The sequence below is a fragment of the Myotis davidii genome, unplaced genomic scaffold (genome assembly GCF_000327345.1).
Source record: "Myotis davidii unplaced genomic scaffold, ASM32734v1 scaffold616, whole genome shotgun sequence".
Taxonomy (NCBI): domain Eukaryota; kingdom Metazoa; phylum Chordata; class Mammalia; order Chiroptera; family Vespertilionidae; genus Myotis; species Myotis davidii.
Window position 1 is genome coordinate 38066 of NW_006291965.1, and position 22503 is coordinate 60568.

Here is a 22503-nt window from a genome sequence, read left to right on the forward strand (position 1 = left end):
TCTTCAGTGGAGCTCAGAGCTGGCCAGGAAGCTTGGCTTCCTCCATCACTGGAGCAACCAAGCCTCCTGCTTGCTCCAGCTCTGTGGCTGCCGGCTGCCATCTTGGTTAGGTTAATTTGCATATAGTCGCTCTGATTGGCTGGTGGGCGTGGCTTAAGGCATAGTGAAGGTAAGGTCAATTTGCATGTTTATCTTTTATTAGTGTAGATTGCCACCAGATTTGCTAATATGTTTAACCTACTGAATTGAATTGCCTTTGACTTGCAGGAGGATGTTAACAAAGCAGTGAAGGCTGCACGACAGGCTTTTCAGATTGGCTCTCCCTGGCGTACTATGGATGCTTCGGACAGAGGACGGCTACTGTACAAGTTGGCGGATTTAATTGAAAGAGATCGTCTGCTGCTGGCTGTGAGTAGTCACCAAACCAGGCAGCTAGTGAGACCTCTAGAAAGCATCCATTGTTTGGATTGCAAGTTGTTTTGATTTTGGTGATCACTACACGCTCTCTACAAAGAAAACAAAGAGACTTTATCTACCAGCTCTCATATAGGAATGTTACCATTGAGTTTGTTTTTAGATGGAAATCTGTACTCCAGTTCTGGATGATGTTAACTTCTACTCCAAGAGAAGATTCTACAGTCTAAACTTTGGCAAACCCCAAGTTAAACCAAATTAAATAAATTTCTTTCCTTCACTCTGGAATTTCTGAGTGATTAACAAGGTACCATGTAGTGTGGATATCCTGGATAAATATACTGGATTTCTCTAACTTATTTGACCACTGTCCTCTTTGAGTAGAAAATCTTATAGAGTTTTTTAAAGGTGCCTAAAATATTTCTAAATCTTATTTTCCTTAATCTAGCCCTCCAAGACACTTAATAAATGACTCCTTTTTCCCTTCCTGAAATGAACGTGCTTACAATGGTATTGATTAAATTGTGTGTTTTATACAGGTGAAAAGGTGAGGAATAAAGAAAAAATCCAATTATTCATGTGTTTATAAAAATTATGATTTTATGTATACTACCTTTTAAAAAACATTTTAACAGTTAGATGAGTAAGCACATAAAATGGATGGGGGAGATTACTTCCTTATTTTCTTCTCAATTGGGTGTTACAGTGAAGCCAATTTAACGCAAACCAATATAAGATCAGGTTCCAGAGTAAATATTTATTACTTTTAGACTATTAACTGACAGTAACAAAGAGGCCTACATTTGTTTAAAAAGTCAACATTAGCAATTATAGTTCCTCAAAACACCATTTATTACTCAAAGATTCAAAAGATATATAATTATGCAATTAGAAGTTATATAGAATAAAACTACATTAATCAAAATGTCCTGTAGGAAGAAAGAATTTGCCAAAATTGGCTTCTCTTATTTATCTGATATGTGGTTTATAGAGAGTTGACTGTTTTCCTCATCATAAGATCCTCAGTGGAAAAATAGAATAGGCATACAAAAGTTATGTGTAATTAAATTTTGAGATGGTGTGCAATATAAGGCAGAGACAGATTATATATGAAGAAACGCTTTAATAGCTTATCTCATGTACTTTCCTGCTCCAGAGAGCATTAAATTCCAAAGGAAGGGAGGAAAAGAGGAGAGAGGTCATCTGATAATGCTAGGACACTAGACTAGAAAATGTTGAACTTTGCAGTCTGACCATTAAAACAGTAATTAGGAGCCCGGCCAGTGTGGATCAGTGGTTGAACGTTGACCTATGAACCAGGAGGTCACGGTTCAATTCTTAGTCAGGGCACATGCCCGGGTTGTGAGCTCGATCCCCAAGGTGGGGCGTGCAGGAGGCAGTCGATCGATGATTCTCTCTCATCATTGATGTTTCTACCTTTCTTTCCCTCTCCCTTTCTCTCTCTGAAAATCAACAAAAACATTTAAAAAACACACACACACAATAATTATGATAATAGTGGCAAAACTGGGAGTTTCACAATTTAAAATTCTGCTGAAGAAACTCATTGATGAAAGATCCAGGGGCCTGTTAACTTTGTGTGAAGTGATTGCTTCTATCCAGATGGAATTCAAAAATTAAAAATAATTATTGCAGCATTATTAATAGCCACTGACACAAAATTGCCAGCCGCATTTGTATTATACAAGTGAAATCTTGTTGGAACCCTGAACTGTCTAAGGAGACTGGTTGTGCATGTATCAAATTGTGACCACTTCCTAGCAAGTTGGTGAGTTGGAGGACATTGGGAATGGGATAGAAGGAGCACGAGGGTTTAGAAACCAGAATCTTATTAACCTTTCTATCTAGATCTTGCTATGTGGCCTTAAGCAAATCAAAGCAAGTCATTTTAACTCCCTTTCCAGTCTCCTTTTTAAGGAGGTTAAACAAGATGACTGCTATTTCCAGAATTTACTAGCGCATCATTATTCAAAATATTAACTATATATTTTTAATCTAAAAATTTACAGAAGTCTAGATTTGAGGTTTGATCTTTTTTATTTTTTCCAGACAATGGAGGCCATGAATGGTGGAAAACTATTTTCCAATGCATATCTGATGGATTTAGGAGGCTGCATAAAGACATTACGCTACTGTGCAGGGTGGGCTGACAAGATCCAGGGCCGCACAATACCTATTGGTAAGTAGCTCTGAGGCGATTTCTGTAGAGCTGAATAATTCCAAACACCCCCTTTAAAGATGTCAACCAAATAAGGCAAATTTATTGTCTTCCCGACTTTGAGACAATGCAGTTCTGAACCTGGAAGTTCGGCTACAATTCATCATTTGGCTTTTAAAATTGTTTCAGCATAATCCGTGCAGAAGATAACACTACAGATGTTTTAGAAAATATTAAAGTGAGAACATTATTATGCTTGAATTACTGACTTAAGGCAATTTTCTTTCTAAGGGGGCCAAACTTTTCAGAGGGCCACGGAAATTATTTATGCAGGTTTTATTCCTAGAGGCACTTGTACCCTTTCTAAATTGTAATTATTTAAGCCACTTTGCATATCATGTGTGAGTCACTTTATGATCGTCTGTTCCTGGTCTCAGTTTAGCTACATCAGATTACTTAAACCAGTTCACACGTGGGACTGTTTTTATAGCCTGATTTAAGAATTTGTATGACTGAATATTTTGTGTGTTAGTATCTTAGTAGAGTATGCACATGATGGGATAGGAATATTTAAAAAGCATCATTTTAGAAGACATTATGGGTAGAATTTGATTCATATAAACTTACTGACTATAGAAATAGAGCGCTCTCCAGGACTGGCCCTGATGGGCATTTCCAATGTAATTAGAGCATCCAGCAGGTTAGAAGTGAGAGCCAGGAAGTTAAAAGGGGAGAGCGAGAGCCTGGTGATACCAAGAAATGTGGCTATTTTAGAAACTCTTACTTAACCCTTTGACAAAATGGGAGGAGTCAGTTAAAGTTACCAATAGATTTTGATAAGGAGCCTTCTTGCTATGAGAGCCAGGGAGTTTTTGTGGGAACTGGGCCAGAGAACACACAGCACAATGTAACCTCAGGACAACCACATCAAACTCTGAGGCATATGAAGAAGTCAAGTCCAGATTGAAATGTACTTTGGACATTTTTTTTCATGGATTAAGAGAGTTTGCTTTTATTGTTTGGTAGGCAAAAACAAAACAAAACATTTTAGAACATGCCAGTATGAAAGATTTATTGCTCTTAAGAAGAATTTTTTTTAATTCTGCTACTTTTCAATTTTACTATTGTTTAAATTATATTATTTAAAAAATTTTCCATCATTACTGGTAGAACTTAGAGCTTCCAGAAACAGAACTTTAATAGTTCTTTACTTAGTCACACGCCTTTTACTTCCTTTCTCATGAAAGAAAGGAAACTTGGAGAATAAGGATGCTTTAGAAAACAGCCCTCCTGTATGGTGAGATAGAGAATGAAATATCTTTCAGATCTTTTCCAATTTTGCATTTTGGCTTTGGCCTAGTTCAGTTTTATGGTTTCTCTCATCTCAAATTGCTATGTAAGACTCAAATGTGAAATCTAATGTACAAAATAAGCTGCTGGAAAAATAGATCCAGAGACATTGAAGCATAGAACAGACTGTGGAACCTCAGGGAAGGCAGGGGTGGGAAGAGATCAAAGAACTTGTATGCATGTATGCATAACCCATGGACACAGATAATAGGGGGGTGAAGGCCTGGGGCAGACAGTGGGGGTGGGCTAGAAGGGGTCAATGGGGGTGTAATGCTTTCAGTAATAAAGATTTAATTTTAAAAATTGCAATTTGAAAGCTCAAATTTTTATCTTGCAAATAGTTGGAGATATCTTGTTTTATTATTGCTGTCTGTACCTTCCTCCCACATCAGCCCCAAATTACCATTTCATGGATGTCAGTCACATTATATATAAATGATAATGTGTTTTATTTTCTAGATGGAGACTTTTTTACTTATACAAGACATGAGCCTATTGGTGTGTGTGGCCAAATCATTCCTGTAAGTTGGTCTCCTATTTAATTTTCAATCTTAAAAAGAAAATGAATTCTAATTGTATTTCATTTGGGAATGAGGCGTTCTCCAGCACAAATGGATGCTTAGATGTTTGCCAAATGTGTGACAAATGTAGTAACTGTTGAACTTGTGTCTCCCTGTGACTGAGTTCCTTGGAAATGAATTACATAATCCAGAAATCTATCTATATCCTGCATATCTCTTGAGAGTGTTTCAATATTACAGCATCAACAATGACCTTTTACTCAATGGTTTGTTTTTAAAATGCTATATTATATACTCTTCTTGAGACTTTGTTTTTAAAAAGCAGCATTATATACTCTTTTCAAATCCTGAGTACATTTTTTAAGTTAAAATGGAAGAAACTGTTGGAGCACTGTATGGAATATAGCCTCACTTTACATAAGAAGCTTTGATATTTTATATTCCTGATAGAGAAGGTAGTATTTTAAAGCAGAATTATGAAGATTTTCTTTTAGCCCCACAAATAGGAAACTATCTAATTAGATTGCATTTTAACTGTCATATTTTAAAAAGGCCAAATAAAACGATGGTAAAATGTCCCAAAGTTCCTAGAGGAGGAAGTAGCAATGACTTATCTTCTTCAATGAGATTGAAATGTATACGTATCAACATTTTGAATGAAATTTCTTCTTAGTTCAAAAATTCCAATGAAATCCATAACACAACACAATCTCAAATGCAAATAATAGCTAATATTTACTGCCCGCCTGTGATGAACCAAGTGTGTTAAGTACTTGGCCCACCTACTTCATGAATCTCCAGGACAGCTTTCTGAGATAGAGAAGATGTGCATCAACATGTACAGGTGATGAACTCATGCTGAGGGAGCAGGCAACTCGTCTGAATTCACATGGCCGATTGGTGGTTGAGCTAAGATGTGAACCAAGCTCTCAGCCTTCAGACCCTAGACTTATTTGCCTTGAACAAGATATTTGTCTTAGAAATAAATGCTACTAATTAATGTTACTGGGTAAATAGTTATAATAGATGATCTGCATACAGCAAGAGGCATAATCACATTTTGAAACACTTACATATAACTTATTGTATGTTTAATAGTAATGCTTGATTTCCAAACCATGCGGTGGTTTTGTTTTTTTCCTGGTAGAAAAAGCTCAGGATAACAGCACTTGATATGCTGGGGGCCCCTCTTGCTCCTCTTCTGTGTCCAGTTTCTTCCCAACCTTCTTAGCATTTATGAGTTGCTTTTAGCAAATAATTTACTTAGAATACTCCTGATTAAACAAACCTACTACAATTATTATTTAACATCTACAGGAAGTGTATAATGTAGAAGTCAGATTAGCGACTGTGACTTTCAGCAATTCAAAGACTCTATTGCTTCCTATTGCCTTCTAGTGGAATTTCCCGTTGGTTATGTTCATTTGGAAAATCGGGCCTGCCCTCAGCTGCGGAAACACAGTGGTTGTCAAACCGGCAGAGCAAACTCCTCTCACTGCTCTTCACGTGGCATCTTTAATAAAAGAGGTAAGTTTCCTAAATCAAAATATGCACGAGACTCAGGAGCCCTGCCTTGCAATAGGAAGACCTCATTTGCTGCTACTGTAAACTGCATTGCTTGCCAATGGCTCCTGTCCAGTTCAGATGCATTTAGCATGGCAGCCGGCTGGCAGCTCCGCGGGCAGCCAACCAAAATGAACCTCTGCCCACAGGGAGCCAGGGAGCCAGGGAGCCAGACTCAGAGGCTTCATGTGAAATAGTTGTCTCATGATCACTTTTTTGTTTGTTATCCCAACTCTCATGAATGAAAAATTTATATTAAAATTGGTACAATTTTCATTAGAATGTTGAAATGGATGTTGGTTTATAACTGCCATTAATGGTCTGGAGTTTCTGCAGATTGTCTGAATAGTTCATCTGAAGGTTGGAGGCCTCTGTGCCAATACGCTTGCTTGTCGTGTTGAACCACATTATTTTTAAACACATCTACTCACAAGGGGATCTGTTGACATTCTCTTTTCTATTGTGGCTTCCTCTAGATGTACCTTCTTGGTCACTAGAAACATAAATTTAGGAATACTGAACCCATATTTTAAAAAGACTCTTCACTTCAAATTTTAAAAAGTGAAAAGAGAAAGCAGATGGAGGGTTGAGGAACTGGGTGAAAAAAAGGTGAAGGGATTAAGAAATACAGATTAGTAATTGAAAAAACAGACTCAGGGATGTACAGCACAGCATAGGGAATATAGCCAATAATATTGCAATAACGGTATGGTGCTGTGGGCACTTGAAATATGGGGGGGATCACTTTGTAATGTATGTGATTACCTAACCATTATGCCGCACACTTGAAACTAATCAAAAATAATACTGAATGTAAACTGTAATTGAAAAATAAAATTTAAAGAAAACGAGGCATTGTGATATAAATAACATGAAATTTTAATGTGCACATGTCGGTTGCAACACTGTTTTCTACCTGGTAATTATTTAACTAGGAATAAAATCAATCTGTGAACCTTAATCATGAATGGACGATAGCTCTTATCTAACATTGTACTGATCACATAATGCCAATGGGAATTTGTAACCCAGTTGTTATGCCCTGAACAATCAACAGGTAGAAACTAAAATGTGGGATCCCTTTAGCTGCTTATTTTTGCTTTCCTTCTATGTGAGTAATTTACCAGACACTTCTATACAGATTATCCTTTTGTATTGCTATTATGCAATTTGAGACAGCCATCACTGGAGCAATGATCTATAAAAGTGAAACATGGACTTACCCTGAGAAGAAATGTTCCCTCAACAATGCAACCGGCCCTTGAGGTTACTTTAGTGGGCTAACAAATGAAATAACAATAGTGATGATAATAGTGAAACCACTTAAGTGGATCTTGTTTGCTATGGAAGCTCATAAAGTTAACACAGAGTGGCAGCTTCGATCCCATGTTCTTCTCATTTCTGTCATAACTGTTTTACTTCGCATCTTTTAGGCAGGCTTTCCTCCTGGAGTTGTGAATATTGTCCCTGGTTATGGGCCAACTGCAGGGGCTGCCATTTCTTCTCACATGGACGTAGACAAAGTGGCCTTCACTGGATCAACGGAGGTAACATCATTTCCTTAGGCCAGTCGTTAAGACGGTCTGCATATTCCAGCTGTCAGAAGTGTGTTTTATGTTACTGTTTTTAAGCTGACATTTCCTTAAAACAAAAGTTCCTTTTTAATGATTTGTTCCTTATTCTAACCTTCAAGCATGTTTATAGAACATAAGCAGATGTGGTTGAGATGAAACGAAATACCTATTACCAACTCAGAAGGAGTGAAGTGAGCTGCTTTCCGTGTGCTCATTCCTTTCCCTGATGAGAAATATGACCAGTTGTTAGACCTCGGCATTTGGTTAGGTCCAGTTTATGATAGAAAATATAAATTAGGCTTCAGTGATTTGTATGAATAAATGTAATTTTACCCTGCCGATTATAAACCTTAAGCAGCAGAGCCTCACCCTTAGCTCCTTATTTGGGGCTCTCTCTTCCATGGACATTCTGAAAGGCCAGCAGCTCAGCTTCCCTGGAGGTTGTTGCTGGCCCAGCCTAACTTTTCTGCCTCTCTGGCTCCAGGTGGGCCTTCTAGAAGGTTAATGAACAAGGGCCCAAACCAGATTAAAGTAAAATGCTAAATAAGCCTGCCTTCACGAGAGCAGTGTGAGCCTCCTCTTTTGTAACGCTCCGTTTCAGGTTGGCAAGATGATCAAAGAAGCTGCAGGGAAAAGCAATCTGAAGAGGGTGACCCTGGAGCTCGGTGGAAAGAGCCCTTGCATTGTGTTTGCTGACGCAGACTGTGAGTAGAAGCCACTTGTGAACTTTTCCCTCTCCGTCCTTCCTGGTGTCTGGTAATGTCATCCAGTGACCTTGACGTTTACAGAGGGGTTTGCTTCTAACGTCAAAGTGTAAGGCCTTAATCAGAGTCCAGAATTACTCTTCAGAAATCTCTTAACTTGTCCTACTGTGATAACTCTAGGTAAGTCTAACAGAGACACTCTTTGTTGCTGGTTTGGGATAGATTACTATTCTCCCAGCTGAACTCTGGATGAACGAATGGTTTTACACTTAGGAGCCACAACATAGTTTTTAAATTCCGTACATTTAAATATTAACATCACATTAAGAAGAGAGAGAGACCCTCAGACATATGGAACTAAGGTCAACAACCACATTTATTCAGATTCTACTATTGGTTGCCATCATTTCAGAAGCAGAAAGGATTAGAAAGGTTAATTTGTCACCTGGCTGATTAGAGGTGGAATATATTGAATCAATATCTGACTACATGACTCATGGTATTTCTGTAACACCCTATTGCCTTTGAGAAGTGTGTATAAAAATATATCATCTTTAGAAAAGATCTCTTTTTTTAACATGAGTGTCTTCTTTGCAGTGGACAATGCCGTTGAATTTGCACACCGTGGGTTATTCTACCACCAGGGCCAATGTTGTATAGCTGCATCCCGGCTTTTTGTGGAAGAGTCAATTTATGATGAGTTTGTTCGAAGGAGTGTTGAGCGAGCTAAAAAGTATGTTCTTGGAAATCCTCTGACCCCAGGAGTCAGTCAAGGCCCTCAGGTGAGTATGAAGGAATAGCCTTTTCAGGGGACACTATAAGTGTCCTCTTTAAGCCTAGTTTTTATTGAATAGCATCACTTCCCAGATATGTAGTATCTTCCTAGGTGACAATATTATAACAGCATGATTTAAAAGACAATTAATCTAACTCCCAACAATTTTTACATCTAAGAGTTTAACAGTCATGTTGGGAATTAAAGATGTGAGGGAAAATAACAAATTATATAAATTTCATGTTTTCTTCAATCTTCATGCTTCTTGATTTCTATATACAGTTTCCTGTCCACTTGGAAGTTCTTAAACAATGATATCACTTAGTTCTTCCTCAGAATCAGTCCTTTGTCTCAGCTTCCATCCCACAGGGAGAGGCACCCAGCACAGTCCTAAATTCTCTCCAATGCTTTCAGTTGCTCTAATGGTGACACATGTCCTGAAAAGTCTGGAGTTCCTGGGTTTGTAGCAAACTTCTCATCTTAGTTAAAAACCGATTATTCCTCTAGGGTCCCCTTTTTCTTCTGTCTTCCTGGAACCATCACCAATAAGAGTGTCTCTTTCTTTAACTCTTTCTCTTATCCAAAGGTGACCCTTCCCTCTTCCTTGCCCAGTTCTTTGTTATGGAAGCTCCTGGACCTTTGGTTCTAAACTTACTCCTACCCTTTGGGATCTTGATCTAGAGCAGAGAATTTCACCCCCTTCCCCACCAAAGAGACAACTGGTATTGTTTGAGATATTTCCAGTTGTCACAACTGGGGGCAAGGAGTGGTTCTACTGTCATCTAGTGGGTAGAAGCCAGAGATGTTACTTAACACCTTACAGTGCACAGGAGAGCCCCACATCAAAGATTCTTCTGGCCCAAAGGTCAATAGGGCCACTGTTGAGAAATCCTGCTCTAGAGACTACACATTAGGCTCAGAGGCTCTATTCTTCCACAATATTCATATATGCTGTTCCACACTTGATTTGGGGGGGGACGGACACTATTATTGACTTATTCACTAAGCCAAAGATAAATCTGATTAACCACAAGTTATCAGCAAAAGCCTGGGATAGGTACCTGGCAATGCCAAAAGAAACAGGTTATGCTACTCGACCTCATAAAGTTTAGAGCTGAGATACGTTAAAAGGCTGTCTTGTAGTTTCCTGCTCATGCAAGATATCCTAGGAGGAAAATCTTAGGAGTTAGGCAATGCCAAACATTCAGACATAAAAGCTCGAAAATAGCTGGCAAATAAGGTAATAAGTGGCTGAGTGTTATCCCTTTATGCTTTGTATTTATTTTGGAGTCACATTTTGCTATAACGTAGTGCTGGTTGTCTGACCACATTGTCTGGAACGAGACATTAAATATGAATTCCTGTAATTTTAGAAGTTAGTGACCATGTAAGTTTTCTAACAAATAATTCTTTAGCTTCTATATGCCAGTGCATAAGCAGGGATTGCATTGTCACCAAAGATACATCATGAGATTAAAAAAATAATTTTTGGAGGTATAGTCAGATTAATGTATAGGCCAGAGAATTTTGTAGGAAGTGCATGGATCTTTGACTATTTATTGACAGAATATCTTTGCCAGGCAGAGCTACCTAACCTCACCTCTTTGTCTGGTTGTATTAAATATTATACAGTAATTTAAATATTACCTCTTATTAAATCAATACTACAGCTTCATTTATCTGATGGAAATGAAGAAACATTTTGTTTTTGGAATATTCCATTAAATAGTGTGCACTGAGGAGCATTGAGCAACATTGTACGGAATGTTGTGCCAATCTTAGAAAATGGTTTCCACTTTCCAAATAGCATTTAATCTAATTGGCTATGGTTGCTGAGTTGTGTGCAGTTAGAACTTTATAAAACCTTTTATTGGGCCTTGGAAGATGGGGGAGATTTCAGAGTCAGAGAAGAAAATAAAGAACAACTTTTTTTTTTAAGTAGTGAGAAAAGACAAGTTAACCTGGTAACTCACCTTAACCCCTCGATCTCTGAAGATTTCCCTTTAAAACCTCAGCCACACCTGAGACAAAACAGTCTTCACCAGTGGTTTGGCGTCCAGGAGTCACCCAACCCCTCAATGTCCCAACGTAGGAACTGAGGCAACAGGTGGCACCATTCTGGTGCGTGGAGGGGAGGTGTGTGCTCTGGGTGTTCCCAGACAAAACTCTGCATTCATTTTTCTGCTTATAAAAATATTATTTAACAAACCATTATTAAAGTTCTGTAGTTTTTGTTGCATGTTTAGATGTGGCCCAGTTAATGAAGTGGGATGGCAACAATCAGAATAGGCCAGAAATTAAAACCAGACCTACTATTTACCCCAGGGGACCTGAACCGGGAAGGATGGCCAGGCCGTGGCCAGCATGGACCCAGCTATGAGGGATGTCCAGACATGATGAGAAACAGACAGGGGTCCAGGAGTCCTCCTAAAGTCCCGTAGCATCTTCTTTCCAACTGCTATATCTAATTCAACCCAGTACCGGAGTTCTTTTTTCTTACTAACACTTTTTCTATTTCAGTTAGGACTCTAGTTTCCAGTGTGTTTCATTATTAACAGGCATTTCTTTGAGCGTGAAAAAATGAGTCATGTGTTTGCAGTGCCAACAGGCTTTTCTTAGACAACTGTAAAAAAAAAAATACTAAATACAAATCTCTATCTTCAAGATACATGGAAATGTCATCAAAAAAGTCTTCAAAAGTCATATGAAAATAAAATATACCCAAAGAATGAATCTGAGCCTCTGTCCGCTGTGTTGATTATTTGACTTAAAGCATTCTGAAGCCCTCCGTAACAGGCCTCGCAATTATTTTCTCTACAAGTTGTTAAATTTCTTTTCCTTTTCATGTGGTATTTTTCAAATAGATTGATAAGGAACAATATGAAAAAATACTTGACCTCATCGAGAGTGGGAAGAAGGAAGGGGCCAAGCTGGAATGTGGTGGAGGCCCCTGGGGGAACAAAGGCTACTTCATCCAGCCCACGGTCTTCTCTAATGTCACCGATGAGATGCGCATTGCCAAGGAGGAGGTAAATGGCTTCATTCTGCTCTGTTCCCTCTATTGCCACATTTTGTCTGCGGGTGTGTACACAGTGTCCCTTGAAAATTCTCTCTTTGAACACCTTTCTCAGTAAATGTTACTTTTTATTTCTGTTATTGATAAAGGTTTAAAGTTGTGATCAAGACTAAAAATAGTAAGGAATGTATTGGGTAGGCCAACAATATCCAGCCAAATACAGATCAGAATGCTTAACAATTTCTAGATGCTTCCTTCACAGGCTTAAAGTAATGGAAAAGAAAATTGTCCCTCTTTAATATTGCTTTTTCTCCTTTGGAAAGAAAATATTTGAAAATAATGGGAAAGGATAAATTATATGCAGTTTTTTACTTAAGCTTTTTATTTTGAGATAACTGTAGATTTAGGTGCTGTAGTAAGGAGGAATACAGAAAAGTCCCTCTACTCTTTATCCAGTTTCCTTCAATGGTAACATCTTGCAAGACTATAGTATCACAGCAAGTATGTTGACATTGAAACAATTAAGACACAGAACCACATTTCACCACATGACACCTTCATGCTTCCATTTAATAGCCTAATCCATGTCCCTTCGACCCAACCTTGGCTTTCTCTTCACCACAAAATTATTCCCTATTTCTATAATTTTGTCATCATAAGAATGTCAAACAAGTGAAATCATACTTCATGTAACCTTTCGGGATTCACTTTTTTTCACTCAACACAATTCTCTCTATATAGATTCATCTAGGTGTTACATGTAAGAATAGTGTTTCCTTTTTATTGCTGAGTAGTATTCCATAATATGATGTACCACAGTTTGTTTAACTGCTCGCCCATTGAAGAACTTTTGGGTTGTTTCCAGTTTGGGAAACATTGCTATAAACATTGGTGTATAGGTTTTTGTGTGAACATGAGTCTTCATTTCTCCGGTATAAATGCCCAGGAGTACAATAGCTGAGTCATATGTTAAATGCAGTTTAAGAAACTTCCCAACTGTTTTCTAGAGTGGCTGAGAGATTTCACATTCCCATTAGCCATATATGAGTGGTCCAGTTTCTCTGTATTTTTTTCATATTCTGTTCATTCAACAAATGTTTATTTCAAGTTTATGAAATGACAGAGAATCTAAGCGGGTTATTTTCTTTCTCAAAATGTCATCAAATTAGGGGGAAAGTGCAGAATCATTTCCGATCTGCAAACAGGAAATAAATAGGAGGGGGAAAAAACACAAAAAAACAAATGCATATGGATAATCAAACAACTTCTTTTCTCCACATCAGTTCAGCCCTCCACTGAATTATAACTTGCATTTGCTGATTTCAAATATTTGTCTTATTAGAAAAAAAACTTCAAGCATGTATTGTGTTCCTACAATATTCATGGTAGAACAGCTTGTGTGTTACTTCAAAGTAGGAGCCTGGCCAGGCCGTGGTGGCTCAGTGGTTGAGCGTTGACCTATGATCCAGGAGGTCGCGGTTTAATTCCCAGTTAGGACATATGCCTGGTTGTGGGCTAGATCCCTAATCCTTAGGAGGCAGACAATCAATGATTCTCATTATTGATGTTTCTACCTTTCCCTCTCCCTTCCTCTCTGAAATCTATATATATAAAGTAGGAGCCTGGGGCCAGATGCTGTGTTCAATTAAAATTATGTAATATATTAATACATCTATTACAGTAGCTGGTTCACAGGCCAATATCCTTAGATTTATAACCTTCAGATTTATACTCAGCCTCTACTGAATGGTAGCTTCCCCCTCCTACACTTAGAGGAGATGAACATCAGAAAACTATCCTTTCCGATTTTTGTCTTCTCTAGTTGACATTTCCCAGAAAATTCTGGCAACACTCAAAGGAACCCTCTTTACTTTTAATATATGTGTTATGGAACAATAATATAGGAGTTTACTTTTTAAGAGAAACCCCAGTTGTTTTTCTCCTACCAGGAGGTAAGATACAGAATGAGTTGAGTTTGGGCTGCACTAACTAGAGTTCAGCAAAAGTGAAAGTGTTCAGGCTAGAATGAGCAAATTGTGAATTTGTTTCCTGTGTTGTGATTATAATCATTGGCAATGAATTCATGCTTTGGTTAGTACGGAGTGAATAAGGATTTAAGCTCTGGCAGTAATGAATCATTCTGTTCGGTATGTGAGTTGAATAAGACTTGGCTGACGTGTAGAATCTGAACAAAAATTCATGTTGTTTCACCTAACTTGATTGATTATGAAAATGTCTAAGACCAATATAATAGTTGATATTTCAATTGATGGTAAACTGATATTTAAAACATTATCATCAATCATTGCCTAGTCATGTATCCAGTAGAACAAACATTGCTTTCTTGGTTTGCTGTTTATGTAGTTACTTGGGAGATGAGGAAAACTAGGGAGAAAATTTAAAACGTTCCGAAATAGAAAAGCAACTCTGTAGTTAATGATTTCATGCATAATCATTAAGTTCTTGAAAGAGTAATTCCAATTCTAGAAAACGAATTATGCCTTATTTGTGTCCCATCTTGTTCCAAAGAGAACATAACACAATCTTTACCACCTTGATAAAGCCATAACAGTCTCCTCTGCTCTGCAGGCCGGAACAGTGTGGTAAGTCAGACCTATAAATACTGGCTTTTCAATGATAACTACATGAATAGGTTTCTCTATCCTTTTCATTTGGAATCGCATGGCCTGCTGGAAAACAGTTGTTACCAAAAACAAAACACACTCACACACCCTCTACGATTTTGGAAGGATATTTTCTTTAACTCCTTCCAGCCTCCTGAAATTGCTTGCCCCAAGTATGGATGCTAGGCACTGCACTGCTTTCTTTATATTCATTATCTTGTTTTACATTACAGCTGCTTAAGTATGTTAAATTTACCAGTGGAAAAAACGAAAGCTTACCAAGATCACACAATGAATGACAGCTGAAACTCAGACTTATTTCAAACTCTACAGCAGTGGTTCTCTACCTTGGCTGTACTTTAGAGTCGCCTGAGGAGCATTCAACATACATACACTGATTTGTGGTGAGGAGAGTGTGCATTAAACCTACTGATTATGTCACTCTCTGTGACTGAGTCTGGGCATAGCTCTTTTATTTAAGGAGTACTTTTCAAAGATTTCATGATTCTCGTGTGTAACCGGGATAGAGGACCACTGCTCAAAAGCCTGATTCTTTCTATAATGCGGTGCTGTCTTTCAGAGACTCTTAATAAAATTAAATCATCAGTATGGCCGGTGACTAATGTAGAATTATCCCATGATACATTTATTAACTTACTCACATACAACAGCAATGATGAATTTTATTATCTCCATTTACTAAAGACTTCCTATGTATCAAGCACCATATAAAGTACAATTCTATACATCATCTTACACCTTGGAACAACCCTGTTAAATATAACCATGCCCTTTTTACAGAGGGGAAAAGAAAACATGCTTAGAGAAGCTAGATAACTTTCCCACTGTTCCTCAGGTTCTGAGAGCCAAAACCAGAGTGTGTGGGCAGAGCACCTCCCATTATACCAAGAAGGAATCTTAAAAAGAGAATCAATTGGCAAGGCTGATCACTTTGAACTTATACTTTCTCTATTCTCTGTTTACTAGCACTAACATAGTTTCATTTCCAGTGCTTTTAAAAAAAGGCAAGGTTTTAGGTTTTTGACTTTTGGAATCACACAATTATGACATCATTCCACCCAGTGGCATGGGAATCCCCAGTCAGAAATTTCTTTACTATTAAGACAGAGGCGACTAGATTCTTATTATTGTATTTCTTAAAACACAATGATGTTCTGGCATTGTCCCAGAAATAGTCACTGCGTGGTGTTTTCCAGATAATTAGTGAATTCCAGAGTTTTGGGGATTTTACTCATAATTTCAAATTAATGATTCAATTTTGCATTTGAAAGAATCATTAAACAAAGCTGAGACAAGTTGTCTTTTGAAAGTGTAAGTTTATTTAAAGAACTATCTTCCAGGAAGAGAGGCTGGATAAGAACTCTGTGGTCCACCGAAAATATGGAACTCTGGAAAATGGATAGCAAATGCTGTAACTGAGAAAATGTCTAAGTATTATCTCAGGATCAATTAATAACCAAACTCTCCCAAGCATAATATAATTTATCTAGAAGTACACTATTGTTTACCTATCATAATGGCATAAAGAGAGGAAAAGTGTTTTAAAAGAACATTGTTCCTCCTTTAAATAATATTGTTTTCCTCTTATGTTTAATGAGAGTCATGTCGATAATTAAATTTTACTGTTCACTTTGACCGCCAGGAAATTCAAAGCTAAACAATTTGTTCATGTCCTGCATAACTACATTCCCCCTTTTCTTGATCTTTTATCGTAATTTTTTCTTTAGTTCTAATCACTCATGTTTTTGTAATTATATTTGTTCCAAAATATGGCAAGGAGTAAACAGTTAATAATGAAATCCAACTCCTGCCAAAGCCTCAGTTTAAGCAGTTATTGAACCAATTAATGAAAAAAAGTAAACTGAGTAACATGATACATACTGTAATTGCAAAAGAAAATTGACTCTAGTCTGTTAAGCACATAACTCATGAGAATTATAAGCTAATTGAGTGTCAGCAGTAACCCAGCCAACAAACTCCAGTCTCTAGCAAGCCTTTGTCCTATGGCATACAAGCTATTCTAATTCAAACTACAACTTCTGAGGAACATATATCCTACCCAAATGGCCATCCACATCTGAGTTGTACCCTTATGTATGTTTCTATGTTGTATATATACATATACCAGCGATTTTCAACCAGTGTGCCACAGGAATTTTTAAGACATGGAATACCTAACTATTTAGTCTGAGGCACTTACCTCTTTTCCCTTAGATTGTAAAAATAAATAAAAAATGACAACAGCCAACACAACAACCATCCAGTGTGAGCAAATTATACCTGTGTGTTTTGGTGTGTCATAGAATTTTAATAATTTATGTATGCCATGAGATGAAAATTGCTGACTTATACTTATTGCAATGAATATATGGAAATCAATGGAATTCTTAAAGAACTCGCTGAATTTCTAAAATTCCAGATCTAGGGGTTATTTCATTAGTTCATTATGATCTATAATATACTTTTTTCTTTCTTTCCAGGGTGAATTGCTATAGCATGGTGTCTGCCCAGTGTCCCTTTGGTGGATTCAAGATGTCTGGAAATGGACGAGAACTGTAAGAATAACCTTCTACTAAGATAAATACTTATCTTGATAAAAATAGTTGTCACTCTCAAGGAATTAATCTATAGTCACTACTTAAATTAAAACTTGCCTCTGTTCTTTCCTCTGTTCATACTGCCAAATAGCTTTTTAAATGCTGGGTTTACCCAGTAAGTACAAAAAGGTAATGGCAGAAGGGAAATAGAACTTAGGTCCCCTATAAATAGTAGGACTTTTCTAACTTTGGTTATTGAAAACATTCCCAGAAAGAAGCTAGAAACTACCAATTGGTGATTGTAAGAAGTGTGCAAAAATAAGAACATTATAATTATTTGAAAATACCTCTTAAGTAGATTAGGTGCCTTTATCTAAAAAAATTTTCAGCCCAGCCGGTGTGGCCTAGTGGTTGAATGTCAACCCATGCACCAAGAGGTCACAGGTTCAATTCCTGATCAGGGCACGTGCCTGGGTTGCAGGCTCAATCCCCAGTAGGGGGCCTGCAAGAGGCAGCAGTCCAATGTTTCTATCTCTCCCTCACCTTTCTTCCCCTTCTAAAAATGTTTTTTAATTTTTTTTTCAATATTGAACTTAATGTGGACTCCAAAATTTTAAATTACCTGAATGAGTTTTTCTTGGTACTAAAATCTAAACTGAAAAGGAAATCTGAATAAAGATTTTTGTTCTTAATCCTCACCCAAGGAGTAAGGATATTTTACCCATTGGATTTTGTTTTGTTTTTTTATAAAGAGAGTGGGAGGGAGAGAAAGGAGAAACATGGATGTGAGAGAGACATATTGGTTGTTGCCTCCCACACTCACCCTGTGTAGGGCCAGGAATTGAACTTGCAACCCAGGTGCATGCCCTTGGCCAGAAATCGAACCAGTGACCCTACAGTGTGCAGGCTGGTGCTCTAACCACTTAGCAACATGGGCAAAGGAAAACATGTTTTATAGTCATGATTAAATTGAGAATATATATAAAAATGCATTTAGAAACCTTCAATGGCTTTTTAAACAACATATAGACTTTTAAAATGTACACATAGAAAATGATGGCAATATGTTTGCTTAATTTTGTTCAAGCAATTTAACCACTTCATTTCTTAAAACTTTTTTATATTTAGCAATAAATTTTAAAAGTCTTCAAGATAAACGACATATCATATACAAATCTTATGGCATCAAAGATAGTAAAGCTGCCCATTTTATAAATAACAAGTAAAAGTGAGTCTCAGTTTCTAAAGGTCAGGAATGCATGTACTTTCTCCCTTAAATAAGTCAACAACATTACAAATAACCAACTATCTTTGGAGAGCTGGTGAAAGAAGGAAATGATAAAATTATTCACCTTCTTCTCAATATACATTAATTAAGTACTTGTATGTATACAAGAACCAGGGAGCCCCAGAAACATGATACCATGTCCCATCCTTCATGTAAATGTGGTGGCAGGAGGCATGTGTAACAAGATATATAGTGCAAAATAGCCTACATATGCTATAGAATGAATTGTGTTAGATTGGGAGTCCATACCTAAGGGAGGTAAAGCAGTGAAGTGCAGAGCACAGTATTACTGAAGGACAGAACATTGGGGCACCACCAGGGTATAACATTTCTGGCATCTAACACAACTTTAATCTGTCCAAGGACAGAATTTGTGGTGGGATAGGAGTGGGAGAAGAAAATAGGTCTGTGAGCTTCTTTACATGTTTCAGATTCTATGGTTGTAACTAGTAGAAATTCAGTAGATAAAAACTTAATGGTAGTTGATAGAATAAGAGAAGATCTCAGAAAAGATAGGACTTGATCGAGGGGATGAAACAAGTGTAGAAACTCAGTAAGTGGAGGAAAGGCAGTTCTGAACAGAATGTTACGTGTGGCATGTTGAGGGGCTGTGCTGGTTGGCCGGTGGGATTTATGGAGTTGGGAAGAATGAGTCCAGAGTTAAACAGGATATGAATTAAGAAGTTTTGAATTCAAGAGAATTTGATTCCATCTTATTAGTGGGGCAGTGAAAAGCTGTGGACATCTTCAGAATGCTGTTGAGGGGTAGAGAGTGGCAAAAGGTCAACCTGTAAAAAAGTGCATGGCACAGTACAGGAAACATAATTTTAGATTAACCAACTTACATTTGAATTCCAACTCCACTGTTTGCTAGCCTTGAAGCCTGCTCCAAGTTGTACAACTTTTGAGCCTCTGTTTTCTCCTGTTTAATGTGGAGATGGTAACATTCCTGTTAAGATGAGTGTGAGAGCAAAATGACCTACTGTCCTACTGCATGTTCATGCCCTAGCATTGATACTCTCACAAAGTGGGGACTCAGCAAATGGAGCCTGCCTTCCCTACCTCTTTATAATACCATTATTAGTAAGTCTCTTGGAAAAACTAATTACTTTTGTACAAAAAGCTATAGCAAAGGTTAGATTATTCTGAAGGACATGTCAATTTGTTTAACACAATTTGGTCAAGCCATAAGGAAATTGAGAAAGAAAGGGATGAAAAAACAGGAACCAACCCTCAGTAATTTCCTGAAAATCTGGAATGTTGGCATAGATAATTTTCTTCTTTAAAATACAAAGGAAAAAGGTTTATGGTAAATACTACAAAAATTCTAGCTGAGGATGCCGCCATTAATGTCCACCTGAAACCAAATTTGGCAACCTTAATAAACAAGCCATTTTCTACAAGCTGATCAAAGAGAATTATTGAAGCGATCACTTCAAACAACTCCCAAGAGTTCAATTATAATTTATCCTCAACGATTGAAAGGCAGAATTCATCAGTTGGGAACAGAGTCCTCACAGACCTAAAACTAGTGGTATGTGGACCCCCATGTGGTGGTGATGCTGAGTGCCTGAACCTTCATTGGACTCTAGATCATGGTGCTGGCACTGGAACTCATTGACTGACAGAAATTCCCCTCTTTGTGTAATTGCACGCATTGTTACTTAGGTTAACCTAAGTTGAGAGTTAACTGCCATTCAAATTTGATTGGCTCTCAGCACCTCACAAGAGATGTCTTTCCTCCTGTCCCTTTTGGAAAAGGGGAGCATGAGAATTTTATAAACTACTGAGCTTATAGAGAGAGCTCACATGAATTTTGTTTTGCTTGATTATAGTTGCTAAGTCAGCTCAGCAAACATTTCCTCCTTACTTGATTAGGATCTGGCTCATTTCTGGGTCCAGACTGAAAAACAGATGCAGCGTGGGACTAGAGCAGGGGTTCTCGACCTCGGCTGCACATTAGAATCACCTGGGAATCTTGTTAAAATCCTGATTTCTGGGCCTGATTAGTAACAAAGAAACAGAATTTCTGGAGGATGAAGCCCAGAAATCAGGATTTTAACAAGATTCCCAGGTGATTCTAAAGTGCAGCCAAAGTTGAGAACCACTGGACTAGAGTGTAGGTCCTGGAGAAGAAACATGGGTATTACCGGAAAGTCTATTGGAAATGCAGAGTCTCAGGCCTCTCTCCAGACCTACTGAAACAGACCAGCATTCAGTCAGGTCCCAGGTTATTGGTATATTGAAGCTTTCAGAAGCACAGAACTAGTCACCCACTGACGAGTAAGATTAAGTAAAGAGGCGTTTTTGTGTTATGTCATAGACATATATATGCAGAGATATATTAAGGAGCAGGAGTTACTTCAACCTGAGTACGACAATAACCACAATACTATCCTGACAGTTTCGAGTGTCCTGTAACCCAAAACACAATGGAAAGGCTATTGGCAAAAATCACGGATTAATTTCTCTAACTTTGTGTGATAAAATACTATCCTTTAATGGGTTTCAGACAACTGAGGCTAAACCCTTTAATTACTTTGAAGAGCATGCTCACTGAAGCTTTTAGACGGCATTTTCTGAAGCCTAATGGCCCAAGAAAATAATCAGTGTAAGAGGATTAGGTTACCCAGGAGAAAAAGATGCCTTCTACATACCTGCCTACATCGCTAGAAGGGAGGGGTGGAAATGGATCAAGATCTTTTTCCTCTGTACGCCTACCTGTGCATTATGATATGATTTTAAGAGTTCTTGTAAGTGCATGTAACTTAATGCTCTGATCAACACTATACAGAGAATAACCGCCTAATCTTTTTAGTCATCTATTTAACAAAAGACGAATCATAGTTTTGAAAACTGGTAGAAGGTCTTGATAAACCTGATAACATACCAGGTCCCAATTGATTGACTCAGGTTAATTCCTGATCATTTAGGTTGTATTTAAGAGAAAAAGAAAAAAAAAAAAACATGGGCGGGGCTAGATGACTAGGAAAACCCAGCAACCACAAAAACTCCAAAAGGTCTGAATTTAGGCCAATGAACCCTCTCCCCTTCATAAAAACAAAATAGAGAAATAAAAAAAGGAAAACCTCTAACAATAGGTCAGATATTATTTTTATTTTGACCTATCAAGAATCAAAAGATATTATTAAAACTACAGCCAGAAAATACTTTGTTTCAAGCCCTCTCTAATAGAGCATGTTAGAATGAAGCTGGAATCATGGTCATTTTTAACCCCCTCATCTGGGCCAATCACATGAATTTACTAATCTTTCTGTACTATTCAAATGGATTATGCAGGGTGAGGCAAGAGTAGGTTTACAGTTGTGAGTACATGAAACAGTTTAGTATTTATTATTTTCCATAGGAACAACTGTAAACCCACTTCTGTTCCACCACCCTGTATATTACTATATCTCCTCTTGTGCTGTGTCTTATTTATTTTAACCTAACCTAGAATTGGTGTGTGTGTATGTGTGGTGAGCTCTTTTATGGTTAAGTAGAACAATGTCAAAAATTGACAATTTCTGTGAAAATCAACTGAGTATGCATGCTCATTAAAAATGCAAAAAAAATTGTTTGAAAGTTTCTCCCCAAGGAGATTTATGTAAGAGCAGATATCTTATGGTTGGCTAGCTGCTATTTGAAATGCTTCTGTACACAGAAAATATCTTCCATTGTTCCCAGCCAGATAAGCAGGAACCAAATCAGGGACCGTTGCATTTTGTAGTGCTGTGCTAAATTCTCTGGGTTTCCCCCCCCGCCCCACTCTCTCTAGGGGAGAATACGGTCTCCATGAATACACAGAGGTTAAGACAGTCACAATGAAAATTTCTCAGAAGAACTCATAAAGAAACTACATGGAAAGACAGAAGAATCCTCAATGGCTAAGCATCTCATGCTATCACTAATATATTATGGTGGGTTTTAAATACAA

General features: G+C 37.6%; 1 protein-coding gene and 1 long non-coding RNA gene across 2 annotated transcripts in view; both read left to right on the forward strand.

The window, feature by feature from the left end:
• ALDH1A1 (aldehyde dehydrogenase 1 family member A1) overlaps window positions 1-12229 on the forward strand; it is a 33844-nt gene extending 21615 nt beyond the window's left edge. Inside the window, exons 3-10 of the mRNA XM_015564995.1 lie at window positions 268-408; window positions 2485-2614; window positions 4403-4464; window positions 5863-5991; window positions 7461-7574; window positions 8203-8305; window positions 8903-9087; window positions 11945-12229. Coding sequence (XP_015420481.1) covers window positions 268-408; window positions 2485-2614; window positions 4403-4464; window positions 5863-5991; window positions 7461-7574; window positions 8203-8305; window positions 8903-9087; window positions 11945-12214 — 1134 coding nt within the window. The 3' untranslated portion in view covers window positions 12215-12229. The remainder of the gene's footprint in view (window positions 1-267; window positions 409-2484; window positions 2615-4402; window positions 4465-5862; window positions 5992-7460; window positions 7575-8202; window positions 8306-8902; window positions 9088-11944) is intronic.
• Window positions 12230-14637: 2408 nt separating this feature from the next.
• Window positions 14638-22497, forward strand: LOC107183318. The gene is made up of 3 exons (XR_001514099.1): window positions 14638-14699; window positions 17222-17296; window positions 22345-22497. It is a non-coding gene; the product is annotated as an uncharacterized LOC107183318 (long non-coding RNA).
• The last annotated feature ends 6 nt before the right edge of the window (window positions 22498-22503 follow it).